At 38.6% G+C, this 13690-nt stretch overlaps 1 protein-coding gene across 1 annotated transcript in view; it reads right to left on the bottom strand.

Annotated features, from left to right (window-relative positions):
* The window catches only part of RELN (reelin), a 476703-nt gene that overhangs the window by 160682 nt on the left and 302331 nt on the right, over positions 1 to 13690 (bottom strand). The window contains exons 12-16 of the mRNA XM_026503988.4: positions 12585 to 12736; positions 5353 to 5465; positions 3796 to 4004; positions 2777 to 2905; positions 1664 to 1773 (exon numbers count right to left, since the gene is read on the bottom strand). Coding sequence (XP_026359773.3) covers positions 1664 to 1773; positions 2777 to 2905; positions 3796 to 4004; positions 5353 to 5465; positions 12585 to 12736 — 713 coding nt within the window. The remainder of the gene's footprint in view (positions 1 to 1663; positions 1774 to 2776; positions 2906 to 3795; positions 4005 to 5352; positions 5466 to 12584; positions 12737 to 13690) is intronic.

The following is a 13690-nucleotide window of genomic DNA, read 5'->3' as shown; positions in this document are numbered from 1 at the left end:
TGCAATCATGTAAGAGCCTTCCTTGGGAAATTTAGATATGCTTTTCAGAGGCTTATATGTGCTTCATAGCACTCTTAATTTCCTTGCTTTATTATTGTTTTTTTTTTATTTCTTTTATTATCAAAATAATATAAGTTCATTATAAGACCCTTAAAAAGTATGACAGCAGAGGAAAAGTCACCCATATCCTACTATCCAGAGGCACATACTTATTCCTAGAGCTAATTAACAGGTGTTGTAATTCAAATGCTATGCAAAATGTTCTGCCAATGGAGGAAGTCCACTTTACCAAATTAATTTTTAGATGGTTTTGCAAAAGTACCATGTTTATGTATTATGTGCTATGTTAACTTATGTGGTCTTTGAAGACTGGGCCTCTTATTGGTCTTCTCTAAATAGAGACTGCTTAAAGAATTTCCATTGGCTTATCAGTAAATTATCTTGCCTGAAGTTATTCCTGAGTTTCAAGAATGTATTCCATTAAATGTGTATCAGTTTTTTTATTATTCAAAAATAGCAAAAAGATTGGGGCACCTGGGTGGCTGGCTCAGTCAGTTGGGTGTCTGACTCTTGGTTTCAGCTGGGGTCATGATCTTGGGGTTGTGGGATTGAGCCGCCCCGTCAGGCTCCACACTCAGCTCGGAGTCTGCTAGTCCCTCTCTCTCTCCCACTCTGCTCCTTCCCCTCACCCCCCCTCCCTGCTCGTGCTCTCTCTCTCTCTCTGGTAAATAAATAAAATCTTCTTAAAAAATTGCAAAAACATGACTAAAACATGGAAGATCAGCGTGAAACAATGATGTAGGCTTTTCCTGCTTTATAAAATTGACCAAAGTCAGTGGCTATGCTAAATTTGCTTAAGTATTGACATTTTGTCCCTCCTTTCCACCCTTTCTACTTCCTCATAGTGTAACTCTTCAGTCAAATTGATGTACTCTGAAAACAGGAAATCTATGAATCTGCCTGTAATTAGAATTATTAAAAAACCAGAGTGGGCTATTAGTAACAAATACAAAAAATGTGTAGTCATACACCCAATAACTTAAAATATCTTCTCTCCTGTACACTTGTTCCAAGTGATATTGGCTTTAAAGTTACACAAAAATTACCAACAATTCACTTAAAAATTAAAGATAACATAGGATATTTCATGTATATCTACATTTTCGTCTTATACTGTTTTCTGAGAAGGAAGTAGAAGTTTTGCTTCAGAAGTTTCATTTTAGAGATGATGCTCCCTTCTGTGTGGTGTCGGCATCTAAAAGATAAGCGTTCCAGATGTTGCAGTAGTTACTAAGAGAAGAATGGGTCTTATTTTAATACATGCAGTATGGTAAGTATTTATGTTAATTTTGTGTAAAACATTCAAAGAAAATGTTAGGATATCCCCTGTCATCAGCTGTGAATTTGAGTTTCAGGGCTTTACGCATTTTTACATTATGTATGTTGAAACATTCTGGCATCTAATATTGCTGACACTGCTGCCTTTTTTTTTCTGACTGTGCATCCCTGGGCTTCTAATGGAATGCAAAGGAGAAAGGGAAGAAAGGGCGTTTAATGAATCGCAAGACCATGACTTAGAAATGTGATTAAGTCTGTGCCAACGAACAAAAGCACAGGAAGACTCTACATCAATGGCATGTGATTATGACAGGCATAAACTAACCATTATCAATTGCCCACATGTTTCCAAGGATTGGTCCCATTTGTCTCCAGCGAATTCTGGTGTCCCTGGTTAGTGCTGCGTTAGGAAGGGGAATCGTTATGCGGTTCCACCTGCAAGAAATTTAGCACATAACAGCTTCACAACTACATTCTCATCTTTTGAACCTCTTTTACTTGCCTTTGATGTTCTAGTTTCTGAATGCTTCGGACAGCACTAAAGTTTGGTAATAAACTCTTTAAATTCACCTGTGGAGTTTGTAGTTTCCAGACAGACCTAGAACTTCTAAAAACATCTGTATCACACTAGAGTAATGAGTTTGTTCTTAGTAGCAAGTGATATTTACTTCGTTTTTGGACATTCTTTTTAGGAATTTTTACATCAATACTCAGACCTTAGATATTATTCTATGATATGCATCTGTGCCGACATGGGGGCTGATTAGCATTGATTACTTTCTATTTTTTGCTCTCCCCTTGTCCTATGGACATTTCAAGAGAGGCTAAGAAAGAAATTCTCAACTTAATTTTGCCATGCTTGGAGATATTTTTACTAGTTTATCCAGGGCTTATTCTGTAAGGTGGGAAGTATTTGGCACAGTCACCTTTAATTCTCTAAACAACCCTCAACGTCGTATATCATTGTTCTTAATTTATGTGGAAAAGAAGGGGAAAGTGAGAGAGGAAATATCATTACTCAAGTAGAGGGCAGAACCAGGATTTGAACCCACGGCTTCACTTTCTTCCACCTCTCTATGCTGCGTCTTTCCCTAATTTTTGGCAAGAAGCCTTTTGGCAATAACCATGCAATCAACTATACAGAATTTAAATTTATGTATCCAAAATATAAAAGCCAAGTACATAGAGAATGAGTGACCCTACAAATCATGGTCTTGCATCAGATTTACTGAAGTTATCTTTCTTCTTCTTCTTCTTCTTCTTTTTTTTAATGAGATACTTCCTACATCACCTGAAAATGAGAAGGCAACTTCCTTACCTATTATGGAAAAATAGTCTCAGGCTTACTCCTGGATTTTTTTTTTTTTTTTTTTTTACTCCTGGACTTTGAGTCACAACACGGATTCAAATCTCCTGATCTCTCAGGAAGTGTACTCACCCACTATAGTTTTCGGAGGAGTAGATCGTGCTGTGGGGGAGGTGGGGTCCAGCACAGATCTCAGGCAAACACTCAGTGTGGAGGAGGGACCAGGAGCGCCCATGGTTGGTGGAAAACTCCAAGCCGACGCTGGTAACACCAGGATGAGCACAACAAAAAAGTGCAAACATTAGAAAATGAAGAGACTCACCCTTTGCTAAGTACCTTAAACATTTGCAGAGCTAGGGTAACAAATTTTAAGATGTTGTTTCCAAAATGATCGTTTCCCCCTCTGCTGCAGTCTGACCAGCCTTCAAAGGGCAAACGGTTAAATTACTGCGAGAGAAACAAACCATCTTTTAAAGCCAACAAATGGGAACCGGCGTTGGCGTGCTTCAATCTGATAGATGGCAAGGCAATTACCATGTCTCACACTGCCACCTCATCCTGTGAATGTGAGACTCTCAAAATTCTTAGAAAGGACTAGCAACACTTGTGCGAAGCGAAACCGAGAAGTCATAGCTCTTGAAGTGCTAATTGATTTCTGTGCCTATTATTAGGGGGTCACTAACCAACATGAGGTCAAGCTTTTTTTTTTCAGTTATTTGTTTTTTTCCTCTCTGGGCAATCTGTCAGCATGGATGGCTGCCACAGCATGTGCAAACACTTCTGATACCTAAGACCAAGCTTGTAGAATGAACTCATTTCTACTTAAAATTATCCAATCATACTCTGCATATTAATTGAAGGGCTCCTCTTTGGGGGGAAAGTGTGTATTTTTTTTTTTTTAAAGGACATTTCATTTGAAAGTCAGCTGGAAACCTACTGAGAAGTTGCTCTGATTTAGTGGCCAAGTCCACACGTTCATTTTTTTTTAAGATTTTATTTTTTAGGTAATCTCTACGCCCATGATGAGGCTCGAACTCACAACCCCGAGATCAAGAGTCGTGTGCTCTCCCGACTGAGCCAGCCCTGAGCCCCCACGTGTTCATTTCTAATCAGTGTGTCAGTTCACACCCTCACAAAATAGGACTTCCTACCTGTTACCAGGTTGATGTGTTCCGCAGCCCAGATTAATGGAAAACTGTATCATGTGAGACATCGTAGAAGGGAGAACAGGTAAGACGTGAAAAAAATCGACAGCCCAGACATTCCTGTTATGCCCTTGATGGTTCTTTTGCCTGAGACAAAATCTGGTAGCAGGCGTCTGAAGTTCAGGATTGATGACGACAGAAACTAAAGATGGAACCTTCAAAACAAAGGAAAGCAAAATCACTCATCATCCCTCTATGTGAGTCTGCGTGAATTCTCCTAGCTTCACTCTTGCAGCTACTGTAACTGCCATTTACTGAGCACCAGGCGAGGTCCTGCGTGTTCCACCGTTATTTCCTGTAGCCGATGCAGTCTTTGGTGGGTATTTGTGTGAGTCACTGAGGATTCCTCCTTGGCAGGTACCTGGAGCTCTCTGTGTGTGACTGATCAGCCCCTTTCTGCATGAAGATTAACTGGTGTAAGGTCTTTAAAAGTTATCAGAGCGTATGTATCCATTTTATATACCTTGGCACAAGACAAAGGCAACTTCACAGTATCCTTTATCATCGGTCCTCTTTTAAAGTGAATTTGTATGGTACTAGCCGTTGCCAAACTAGGTATTCTGAAAATAGGATGCTAAGCAGTAACAGCCAATGAGTTAATCCATAATAACTTACATAACTGACTTGGTCTGAGGCATGCAGCTGACCAGAGCAGGTATGACCCTAGCTAGTCATAGGTGGAAAACTAGTCCATTACGCAATCCTAAATGGTCTAACTTGAATGACCCTAGCAGATGGGGTATGCTGGATACTTTCTCTGGTCATTCCCTATTCTAGCCTCAACGTTTATCTCCTATGTTCCTAACTGAAACCACGAAATGCTGGGTGCGGGCTGCGTTCAAGCTCGTTACAGTACCGAGGGCGCCATCAATGTGGAGAAAAGCTGAATTAATACTGAATGTGGGAGTGGAGTCTCAGCACAAAGAAATCTACTACTAGAAAAAAATTAACCCTACACCTAATGATAAGCATCACACATAATTTTGAAGATGTTTGCATATAATCAGAGCCAGCACATATCCTAAATCCAAAGGGCAAAGGAAAAAGGTCAATTTCAGTGGCTATAACAACAACAACAACAACAAAAAAAGCGAAAGTAGCAATCATCTATACTTCTACAATGTCTTCTGCCTAGGAAATCCTAAAATGCTTGATAAATAGTCATTATGCCTGATAACAAGTCTGTGAGGCTCCATAATTAGAGCCCTTTTAGGGCTTTCTAGGTAACAAAAATAATTGTCAGAGTACTAGGCTCCATCTTATCATCTCTAATGGGCTGTAATTCATTTTTCCTGATAAAAACCTCTTTTTCATCTGTATCAGGAAAAAAAAAAAGAGAATATTAAAATGTCCATGTCACTTTTAAAGAAATCTGGCAACTTGCTGGGCTTCTAAAAGAGAGTGTTCTCCTAGGCATCTAGCAGGGTCTTCATGGTTTTGACCTTGGCTTGTCTAGGGTGATCTGGGGTGGGGGCCATCTGGCACATGGATTGGCAACAATACCTTATAGGAGGAATAGGAAAGACTGTCCAGTGTAATGTGCTCTTTTCTTCCTTCAATCTTTGCATACAGGGTGATATCATTTTCATGAGAATCTCCAGGGTCACAAACTCCTCCTGTACAAAACAAAAATTGTAAGCTGTTGGTACCAAACTGCATCCATAAACATGTATAGTGTTAACTTTCAGAATAAAATGATGATTACAATTATAAGAATAATAATTATAATAATAATGACCTTAAATAAAAGTAACCAGACCCAAGGAAATAATTTATAAAGATAGTTCAGATAGAACTATCTCATGCTGAAGATCAAAGACTTGATAGTTGGGAAGGCCAGAGGAAGCATGTGCTTAGTGAGATTGCTCAGATGATTGTCTGCAACGAGCCACGGCTGCATGTCCATATTTTAACCCACATTAAAAAAAGATGTGCTTTCCTTTTTAAGAAACTGTCAATTCCTTATATTTGAGGTCTTAATGGCCAAAGTTCAGAACCGATTGACGACGATTTTTAAAAAATGTGGTGACTCACTGCATCAACTATTTCTGAAGTGGTATTACTTAAACTGTTGCACAAAGTATGCTTAATATTTTAGCACATATTAGGTATTTTGATACCTCATTTGGTTGTTGGAAAGTACACAGAGTGGTTCATTCCCTATCTCTCTATGTCAAATGAAATGATGGGACATCAGAACCGAGAGGTAATTAAGATCATCCTGATGAGGAAACTGAATAACACAGCAGGGATCTGAAACTGAAGACGATTCAACTAATCAGTGGAAAAGCCATGAGTCAATGGCATGTCTTTTAACCCTTTACCATCTCTTCTTTTCACTACTGCATTCAGCCCATAATCCTTACTATTGCTGGCATCTATGAACTGTCTGCAGACCCTGGATTTTAAAGGATTGCATGTCTACCCAGAAGCCTCTCCCCACCCACCTCTATCATTCACAACGGCACCAATCATTATAGCAGGAATGTAGGTATATACATGGACTTCCTGGCAAATACTCTATCCTCATGTTCCAAAATTTATAACATTAACTCTTAATTTATTACTATCTTTCAAAAAAAAAAAAACCCTCCAGTTCTTAAATTAACCACCATTAATGTTAATTTTTATCTATAGGCAATTTCTGTTGCTAATACTCCATGGTGACCTCAAAACTCTAGAACAAGGTGACCCTCTGAGAATTAGTCTAGCAAAATCAACAAATAATGGTTGAGATTCACCATCGGGAGGAAGGAAGGAAGGAAGGAAGGAAGGAAGGAAGGAAGGAAGGAAGGAAAGAAGGAAGGAAGGAAGGAAGGAAGGAGGGAGGGAGGGAGGGAAGGAAGGAAGGAAGGAAAGAAGGAAGGAAGGAAGGAAGGAAGGAAGGAAGGAAGGAAGGAAGGAAGGAAAGAAGGAAGAAGGAAGGAAGGAGGAAAGGAAGAAAAGAAAGAGAGGAAGAAAGAAGGAAGGAAGAGGGAGAGAGAAGGAAGAGGAATGTCTGGCAGAATCTCAGCCTTGGTAACTGGGGTCTGATTGTGGGAAGAAATTACTGATAGGTGATGTTTTAAGTAAGAAAGCTAGAACTTAATCAGCATAAGAAAGATTATAATAATAGAAGTAACTTGGATGCTGGTATACATGAAGCATAGAAATGTAGCATGTTACATCTGTTAGACATACATAACTTGGCATATTATAAATATTTATTGAGTTAACTAATCTGAACTGAGAAGAGAGAGGCCAGATGTGGTGATAATGTCACCCTCCTCCTAACAGATGTTTATTGTTTAAGGGCAACAACCAGTAGAGAGAACCTTATGACTTTGATATCTGACAGAGTATATTTTTTAGCATTTCATTACACACTGCTACATTATGGTAAATATAGCTAGTAAAGTCATTCTAAACAACTGTCTCTGGAGGAAAGGATCTGCGTGAAAACTAAACCCCAATCTAAAAACCGTAACTTCTTTACTGAGGACCTATTAAAGTCTTACCAGAAAGAGCACAGGAAAGGTGAAAGGTCACAGGCAGTATGGATTTAAAGCAACATGCCCAGACACACAGGAAATGAACCTCAGTCCGCTCTAATTTCATTGATTTGTTCCCTGTAAATTTCTGCTCTCTTAAGAACAGTTCGTGAACTTCACCTGCCTTCCAGAGGGAACGGAGACACATGTGAGAGCTCCTCCCGCCCAGAATGACAGAAGAAGAAAGTCCAAAAGGAGCCAAGACTTTAAAATGATGACAGACTTTATCTAAAAGATCCCTCAGGGGGCAATTTATCAGCTCTGTGAAGTTTCAGTGACAGCAGCTCGTACAGAAAGATACGGATTCTTCTTCAGTTTCATTCGCTTTGATGTATTGTGGGAAGGTATCACTCAAGGGGCATTTTGTACAGCAAGTACAGAAAATTTTAATAAAAACCGGATGGACAGTCAGTTTTTAAAAAGTTTAAGTCCTGCTTTAAGTAGCTTTTAAGATACTAATTTATATTAGGAGAGTGATTTTGTTATTTACTAAGTACAGGACGTTGGGCTTGAAGGGAAAATAAGCCCTGACCTAAACAGTTTGCAATTTAGCCAGGAAAACAAGATTATACACACGAAAGAATGATAATTAGCAGTAAATTGTGTTGTGCTGCCATAATTGCAGACAAAATTCAGAGAAGAGAGATACAAGTGTGGGCTAAAAGAGCTGGGTGTATGGGAGATGTTCAGTGAATATGGTGAAGGAATAATAAAGGAATGAGTGATGTATGTTAGGTTATTTTTGTCTTGTTCACTGCATTCTGGCTCTAAGAACAGTGTTGGATACTGGTCCTCAGTGAATTTGTGTTGAATGAACATCTGAATGAAGGAAACAGACCTGAACTGAATTTTGAAAGTTGAGCAAATTTTCCAGAAATAGTCACAAAAATCGATCTGAACCAAGGGATGAAACCAGGAAGAACATACAGGCAGGGCCAGAGAGGAAGGAAATGTGATCTTGTCTAGATGAACAATCAGATATTGATTTTCCAAAGGCACCAGTATAAGCTGTCTACCGTATCTTACTTCTCTTTCCATGTTGCCTTCTTCTCCATCAGCTGCCAAAGTTTTGAAGTCTTTCTATAGGTCCAGTCTTACCCTACCCTGTCTTTCCCTACTGTCCTGCCCAATTACATCCTCTCCTATCTTAAAAACCACCTTTGCTAGATTCTGCTTTCTCCTCAAGATCCAGACCCCATTTCTTTTCTTCTGTTACTGATGAACTTCTCGAAGGAGCAGTCCTTTTTCCAGGAACACACGTCTTGCATTTCTTTTAACTTATGTGCTTTGGCTTCCCGTGCATCACACCGTGGGAAATACTCTCTCAGAAGTCCCTGGGGGGCTCTCAGCCCCTATCCTGGTTGGCTCCCCTGTGGGCTGATCCCCACCCCTTCCCTTCCTCGTTCAGCGTAAAACAACACCTTCCTCCCACGTCTCTATGTCCTTTCTCAGTATCTTTTGTCTACCTCTATGCCTTCCACCTTTACTTAGATGAGGGTTCCCCCTAAGAACTTTGCCTGTCCTTTGTTTACTCTGCCCTCTGTTTGGGAGAGCACAGCAACTCCAGTGGCTCCAATTGTCACCTGTGTACTGATGACTTTCAATTCTGGTTCACACCTTGAGAAAAATTTCTACCTTCGTATGGCTTTCCAGAAGCCTCAACCTCAACATACCTAATGCCAAAATCTTCTACTCTTTATTTATTTACATCTGCTCTTTATTTATTTTTGTATATTTCCTATTTCAGGAAATAGGAAGAAATCCAAGAAAGAAATCTCTGTCCTTTCTAATACTGGTCTCACAATCCCCACAGTCTTCTGGGTGTGAACCTCGTTGGTTCCTTCTCTTCAGCTGTTTATTTTCTGTCCCCTCCTTCATATTATCATCACTGTCATTGCCATATTCCTTTGTTGCTTGGACTAGTGCAATAGCTTCCTAACTTAGGATTACTGGGTGAAATATATTGCATGAACAATATTTATATGAAGAAATTATTTGTTTATCTGAAATTCAGATTTAAATAGGTAAAGGGGATTAAGAAGTACAAACTTCCAGTTATAAAATAAATAAATCATGGGGATGAAAAGTACAGCATAGGGAACATAGTCAATAATACTGGAATAACTGTGTGGTAACAGATGATAACGAGATTCGTTGCAGGGATCATTTTATAATGTTTGAAACTATCAAATCACTATGATGTACACCTGGAACTAGTGGGATACTGCATGTCAGTTATGCTTCAATTAAAAAATCTTTTAAAGACTATTTATTTGAGAGAGAGAGAGAATGTGTGTGTGCGAGTGGGAGGGGCAGAGGGAGAGAGAATCTCAAGCAGCTCGGCGCTGAGTGTGGAGTCTGACAGGGGGCTCAATCTCACGATCCTGAGATCACAACCTGAACCAAAACCAAGAGTCCAATGCTTAACTGACTGCGCCACCCATTAAAAAAAAAATTAAAAAGCTGTTTTGGTTTTTCTCCACTAATTCTGGTAACCCTACCCTAACTGGTCTCCTGCCCTCCAATTTCTGAGTGTTTCAGTCTTTCCTCCACATTCATGCCAGAGTTATCTAAAACACAGATGAGAATGTGTCAGAGAAGTGACAGGAATCATCTGGTGGCTCCACGCTGCCTAGAGGAGGAACCCGACCACTTAGTCGATATTAAAGAAGATCACATTCTGGTGCCAGTTCTCTTTTCCTGCCCCACCTTCTATCTTTCCACTCTGTTGTATCGGGAAAATCACCTGCCCCAAACATACCACATGAATTTATCCTTGTGCTTTTTCTCAAAATGCTGGCTTAGCTTGGCATTCTCTTCTCCCTTCAAACCCTTAAAAATTTATTTTTAATATTCATAATTCTCCCTGTTTCAATATGACACTCAAAATTAACTATCCCATTTAAATATCGGCAGAAGTATAGGGATAGATTTTTACGTTACAGTTTCTGTTCTGACTTTTGTATCAAATAAAATGTCCCTTATTTCCCTCTACTTTCAGAGAACAATCATCTTTCTCCTGCATCTATTCTCTAGGAAGTTATAATTTGTTTTTGTTTTTAAAACTTTTATTCAAGTATAATGAACACAGTGTTATATTAGTTTCAGTTTATAAATCCCTTAGATTTACATTATAGCCATCCTTCCATGACCGGTTCAAACGTCATCTCCCTCGCAGGGTGTTGTCCTGATCCCAACACTGCAGTGACCCACAGTGTCCTTGGCACTTCCATAGCATCTTCATTTCAGTACAGCCCATTACATTCTCTCTCTCCCTGAAAATTTTTATTTCAATTCCAGTACAGTTAACATACAGTGTTACAGTAGTTTCACGTACAATACAGTGATTCAGCAACTCCGTACATTACTCAGTGCTCATCATGGCAGACGTACTCTTAGTTCCCGGCACCTATTTCACCCATGCCCCCACCCTCTTCCCCTCTGGTGACCATCACTTCGATCTCTATAGTTAAGAGTCTGTTTCTTCGTTTGTCTCTCTTTTTCCTTTGTTTGTTTGCATCTTAAATTCCACATATGAGTGAAATCATAGGGTATTTGTCTTTCTCTGACTTTTAGATGTTACTTGTGGGCAGGAATTCTAAGTAATTTTTATATATATAAAAAAGATATATTGAGTCATACCTATTGCATTAGGTACTTTTTAAGGGATTTGCATGAATTCAGTCATTGATCAGCAACTCTGAAATTTAGGTACTGTTATTACCCCTGATTGTATTCTGCACGTTACCTAGCTCAATGCTCTCTAGTCAATCAGAATTAATTAATTTTAAAAATTAAATGGAGATGCTTTTATTTGGGATAATAATGTACTTTTGGCTCATTCAAATAAGTTTTTTTTCCTCATAGTCGATATTATTTTAATTGATTCATTAATAATCTGCTTTGTTTCAGAAATAATTAAAGATGACTAAATTTCTTCTACAAAGACACTTATATACACATGCCAGTGTCTTACAAAGGCACCGAATGGGGTTGATTTAGTATGATTCACCTTGAAAAAAATCAAGAAATCAAATATATTATGTGAAAAATGGTAAAAAGGGAAAATGCTTAAAATTAGAAGCATTGACAAGCTGAATGTTTATTACAACTTTTCTGAGGGAAGGTCAAGATTTCCCAGGAATCTTTCTTAATAAAATGAGAGCCAGTTTGAATCCTAATTATGTAAAGGAAATGAGCTCTGGGTCTCTAAGTATACAAACCATTTCAGAGTCGAGGCGGGGAGATCCTTAATGTAGGAAGATTACATTATTATATTTTATATGCACAACTTCCCTGTTATCAAACAGATCATCATTGAAAATGAGGTAGCATCAAGCAGATGGTGTTTTGGAGCATGACATAATCTGAAGTTTACATGCCACTCTGACCTGTAGGAAGTAAGGAATGTGCAGGAAATAAACAGCCAGTGCTGAAGCCCACACTCAGGGGGCCTGTTTGTCCTGATGAGCTGACATCTTTGCGAGTAAGTTCAAAGGTGGTAAATGTTTATTTCCTGTTTCACTTCCAGGTGTTGCCTGTGCTTTTCCAGTCACTCAACAAAAAAAGGCATGTGACACCTACTCACATTTCTGGAATGACATCCAGTGGAAGAAGATGTAACTAACATGATAAATTTGAGAGGTCCCTAATTTCAACCCCCTCATTCTTCCTTGAGTACTTTTCTAAATGTTTACCTACTTATTTGCTCTACAATAATCTGGAGAAAAATACATCTTATGAGCACTTTCTTTGGGTGATTTCTACATATTAAAAAGTAGACAGTGTTATTAAAGTATTATAAACCTATTCCTTAGCTTCCCACAAAAAAACAGTGATGCAATGATGACACACCCAGGAAAACAAATGACTTACCTGGATGATTGCCTTTGGGGGACTTTGGACAAAGGAGTTATTTTGTTCTCAGCTTCTCTCCCATTGTCTTTTCAGCTATGACCACTGAGGGAGAGGTAGGATGAAGGTATATGGCATTTTATCTTCAGGCCTATCAAGGCGCACCAGAACTAGCTTTCTTACAGGATGGTTCTAGTAGGGTGGGTCTGAGCAGGTGCGAGTTTTTGCTCATCTAGTAGAACCCATACTTCGTGAATTTCATTTTTATGTTGTTAGACAACAAACAATCTTACTTCCACAGGGGTCTAGGTTCTGCCTTAGGTCAACAAAATGTGTTCGAAATGTACCTACCCATAACAAAGTAAAATCTTAGGTTCCCATAACCGGTGGTATCCATATATGGGGTGCATAATTTCCTCTCTCCATCTTTGAGGAAGACCATTGATAAACCTGATTCTACTGTTCCACATTCTGTACCAATGACAGCTCCCAAGATGTCCCACCTTAAAAAACAATGAGAATCATGAACAGTTGGAATATTAAGTCAAAGCTTTATAGAGTATAACATTTTATTTTTCATGAGGAACATTTACCTAGTAATCAATAATTCTGAAATAAAGATACGGTACAACAGATTTTAGTAATGAACCAACTTGTAAACACATTCCATTCACAATTATGATTTTTCTGTAGAAGGAGAAATGTAATCAATACTATGTACAGTCTTTATTCTCAAAGTACTTATAGTCAAGAGGGAGGGGTCAGATTTGAACTAAGGAAACAGGGAACCATAAAAGACAGTATCATAAGATCATAAACACTTGTATGGTATTTTGCACATTAACAAATAGTTATAGAATATAAAGTCATAAGAGTGGCAAGAGCCTAGCCAGTTTTCAAAAAAAGATGAGATTTAAATGGGATCATGTCAAAAAATATATACTCAGCTATACGGAAGAGAACAAAAATATCTAATATTTTAAAACTCCTATTTCTCCTTAGTATTTATTTCTGGTTGTGTCTAATCTGGACACTGCTATTCATGCCACTCACCTGCCCACAGATGGAGGAAACTGGGACATACAGAGGTAAGTGGCTTGCCTAAGGCCAACTACCTGTTTAGCTCTAAAATTGAGATCTTCTGTTTCCCAGTCTGTTGTTATTTTAGTAGTTAGGGTTCTAACAAGCGTACTGTGTCAGGGAGATTATGTTGAACCATTTCAGTTTATAATAGATTTGGGACTCAGGTGTTTAGGAAATGCCTATTTTTTTTTTTTTGTATTTTAACAGATTATATTAATCATTCAAGAAACTCAAAAATAACTTTGTGGAGCAGCTCTTAATAGTGTCAGACCACTGTAAATTAACGAGGAACCTCTCTTGACTCATACAAGAAAATTTCACACTGGTTCATTAGTCTTTTACTTGCTCCATTTATCCCAATTAAACCACTCAGC

This window comes from Ursus arctos, unplaced genomic scaffold, assembly GCF_023065955.2.
Source record: "Ursus arctos isolate Adak ecotype North America unplaced genomic scaffold, UrsArc2.0 scaffold_3, whole genome shotgun sequence".
NCBI lineage: Eukaryota > Metazoa > Chordata > Mammalia > Carnivora > Ursidae > Ursus > Ursus arctos.
The sequence above is the reverse complement of the archived record's forward strand: the minus strand, read 5'-3'. Positions and strand labels throughout refer to the sequence as shown.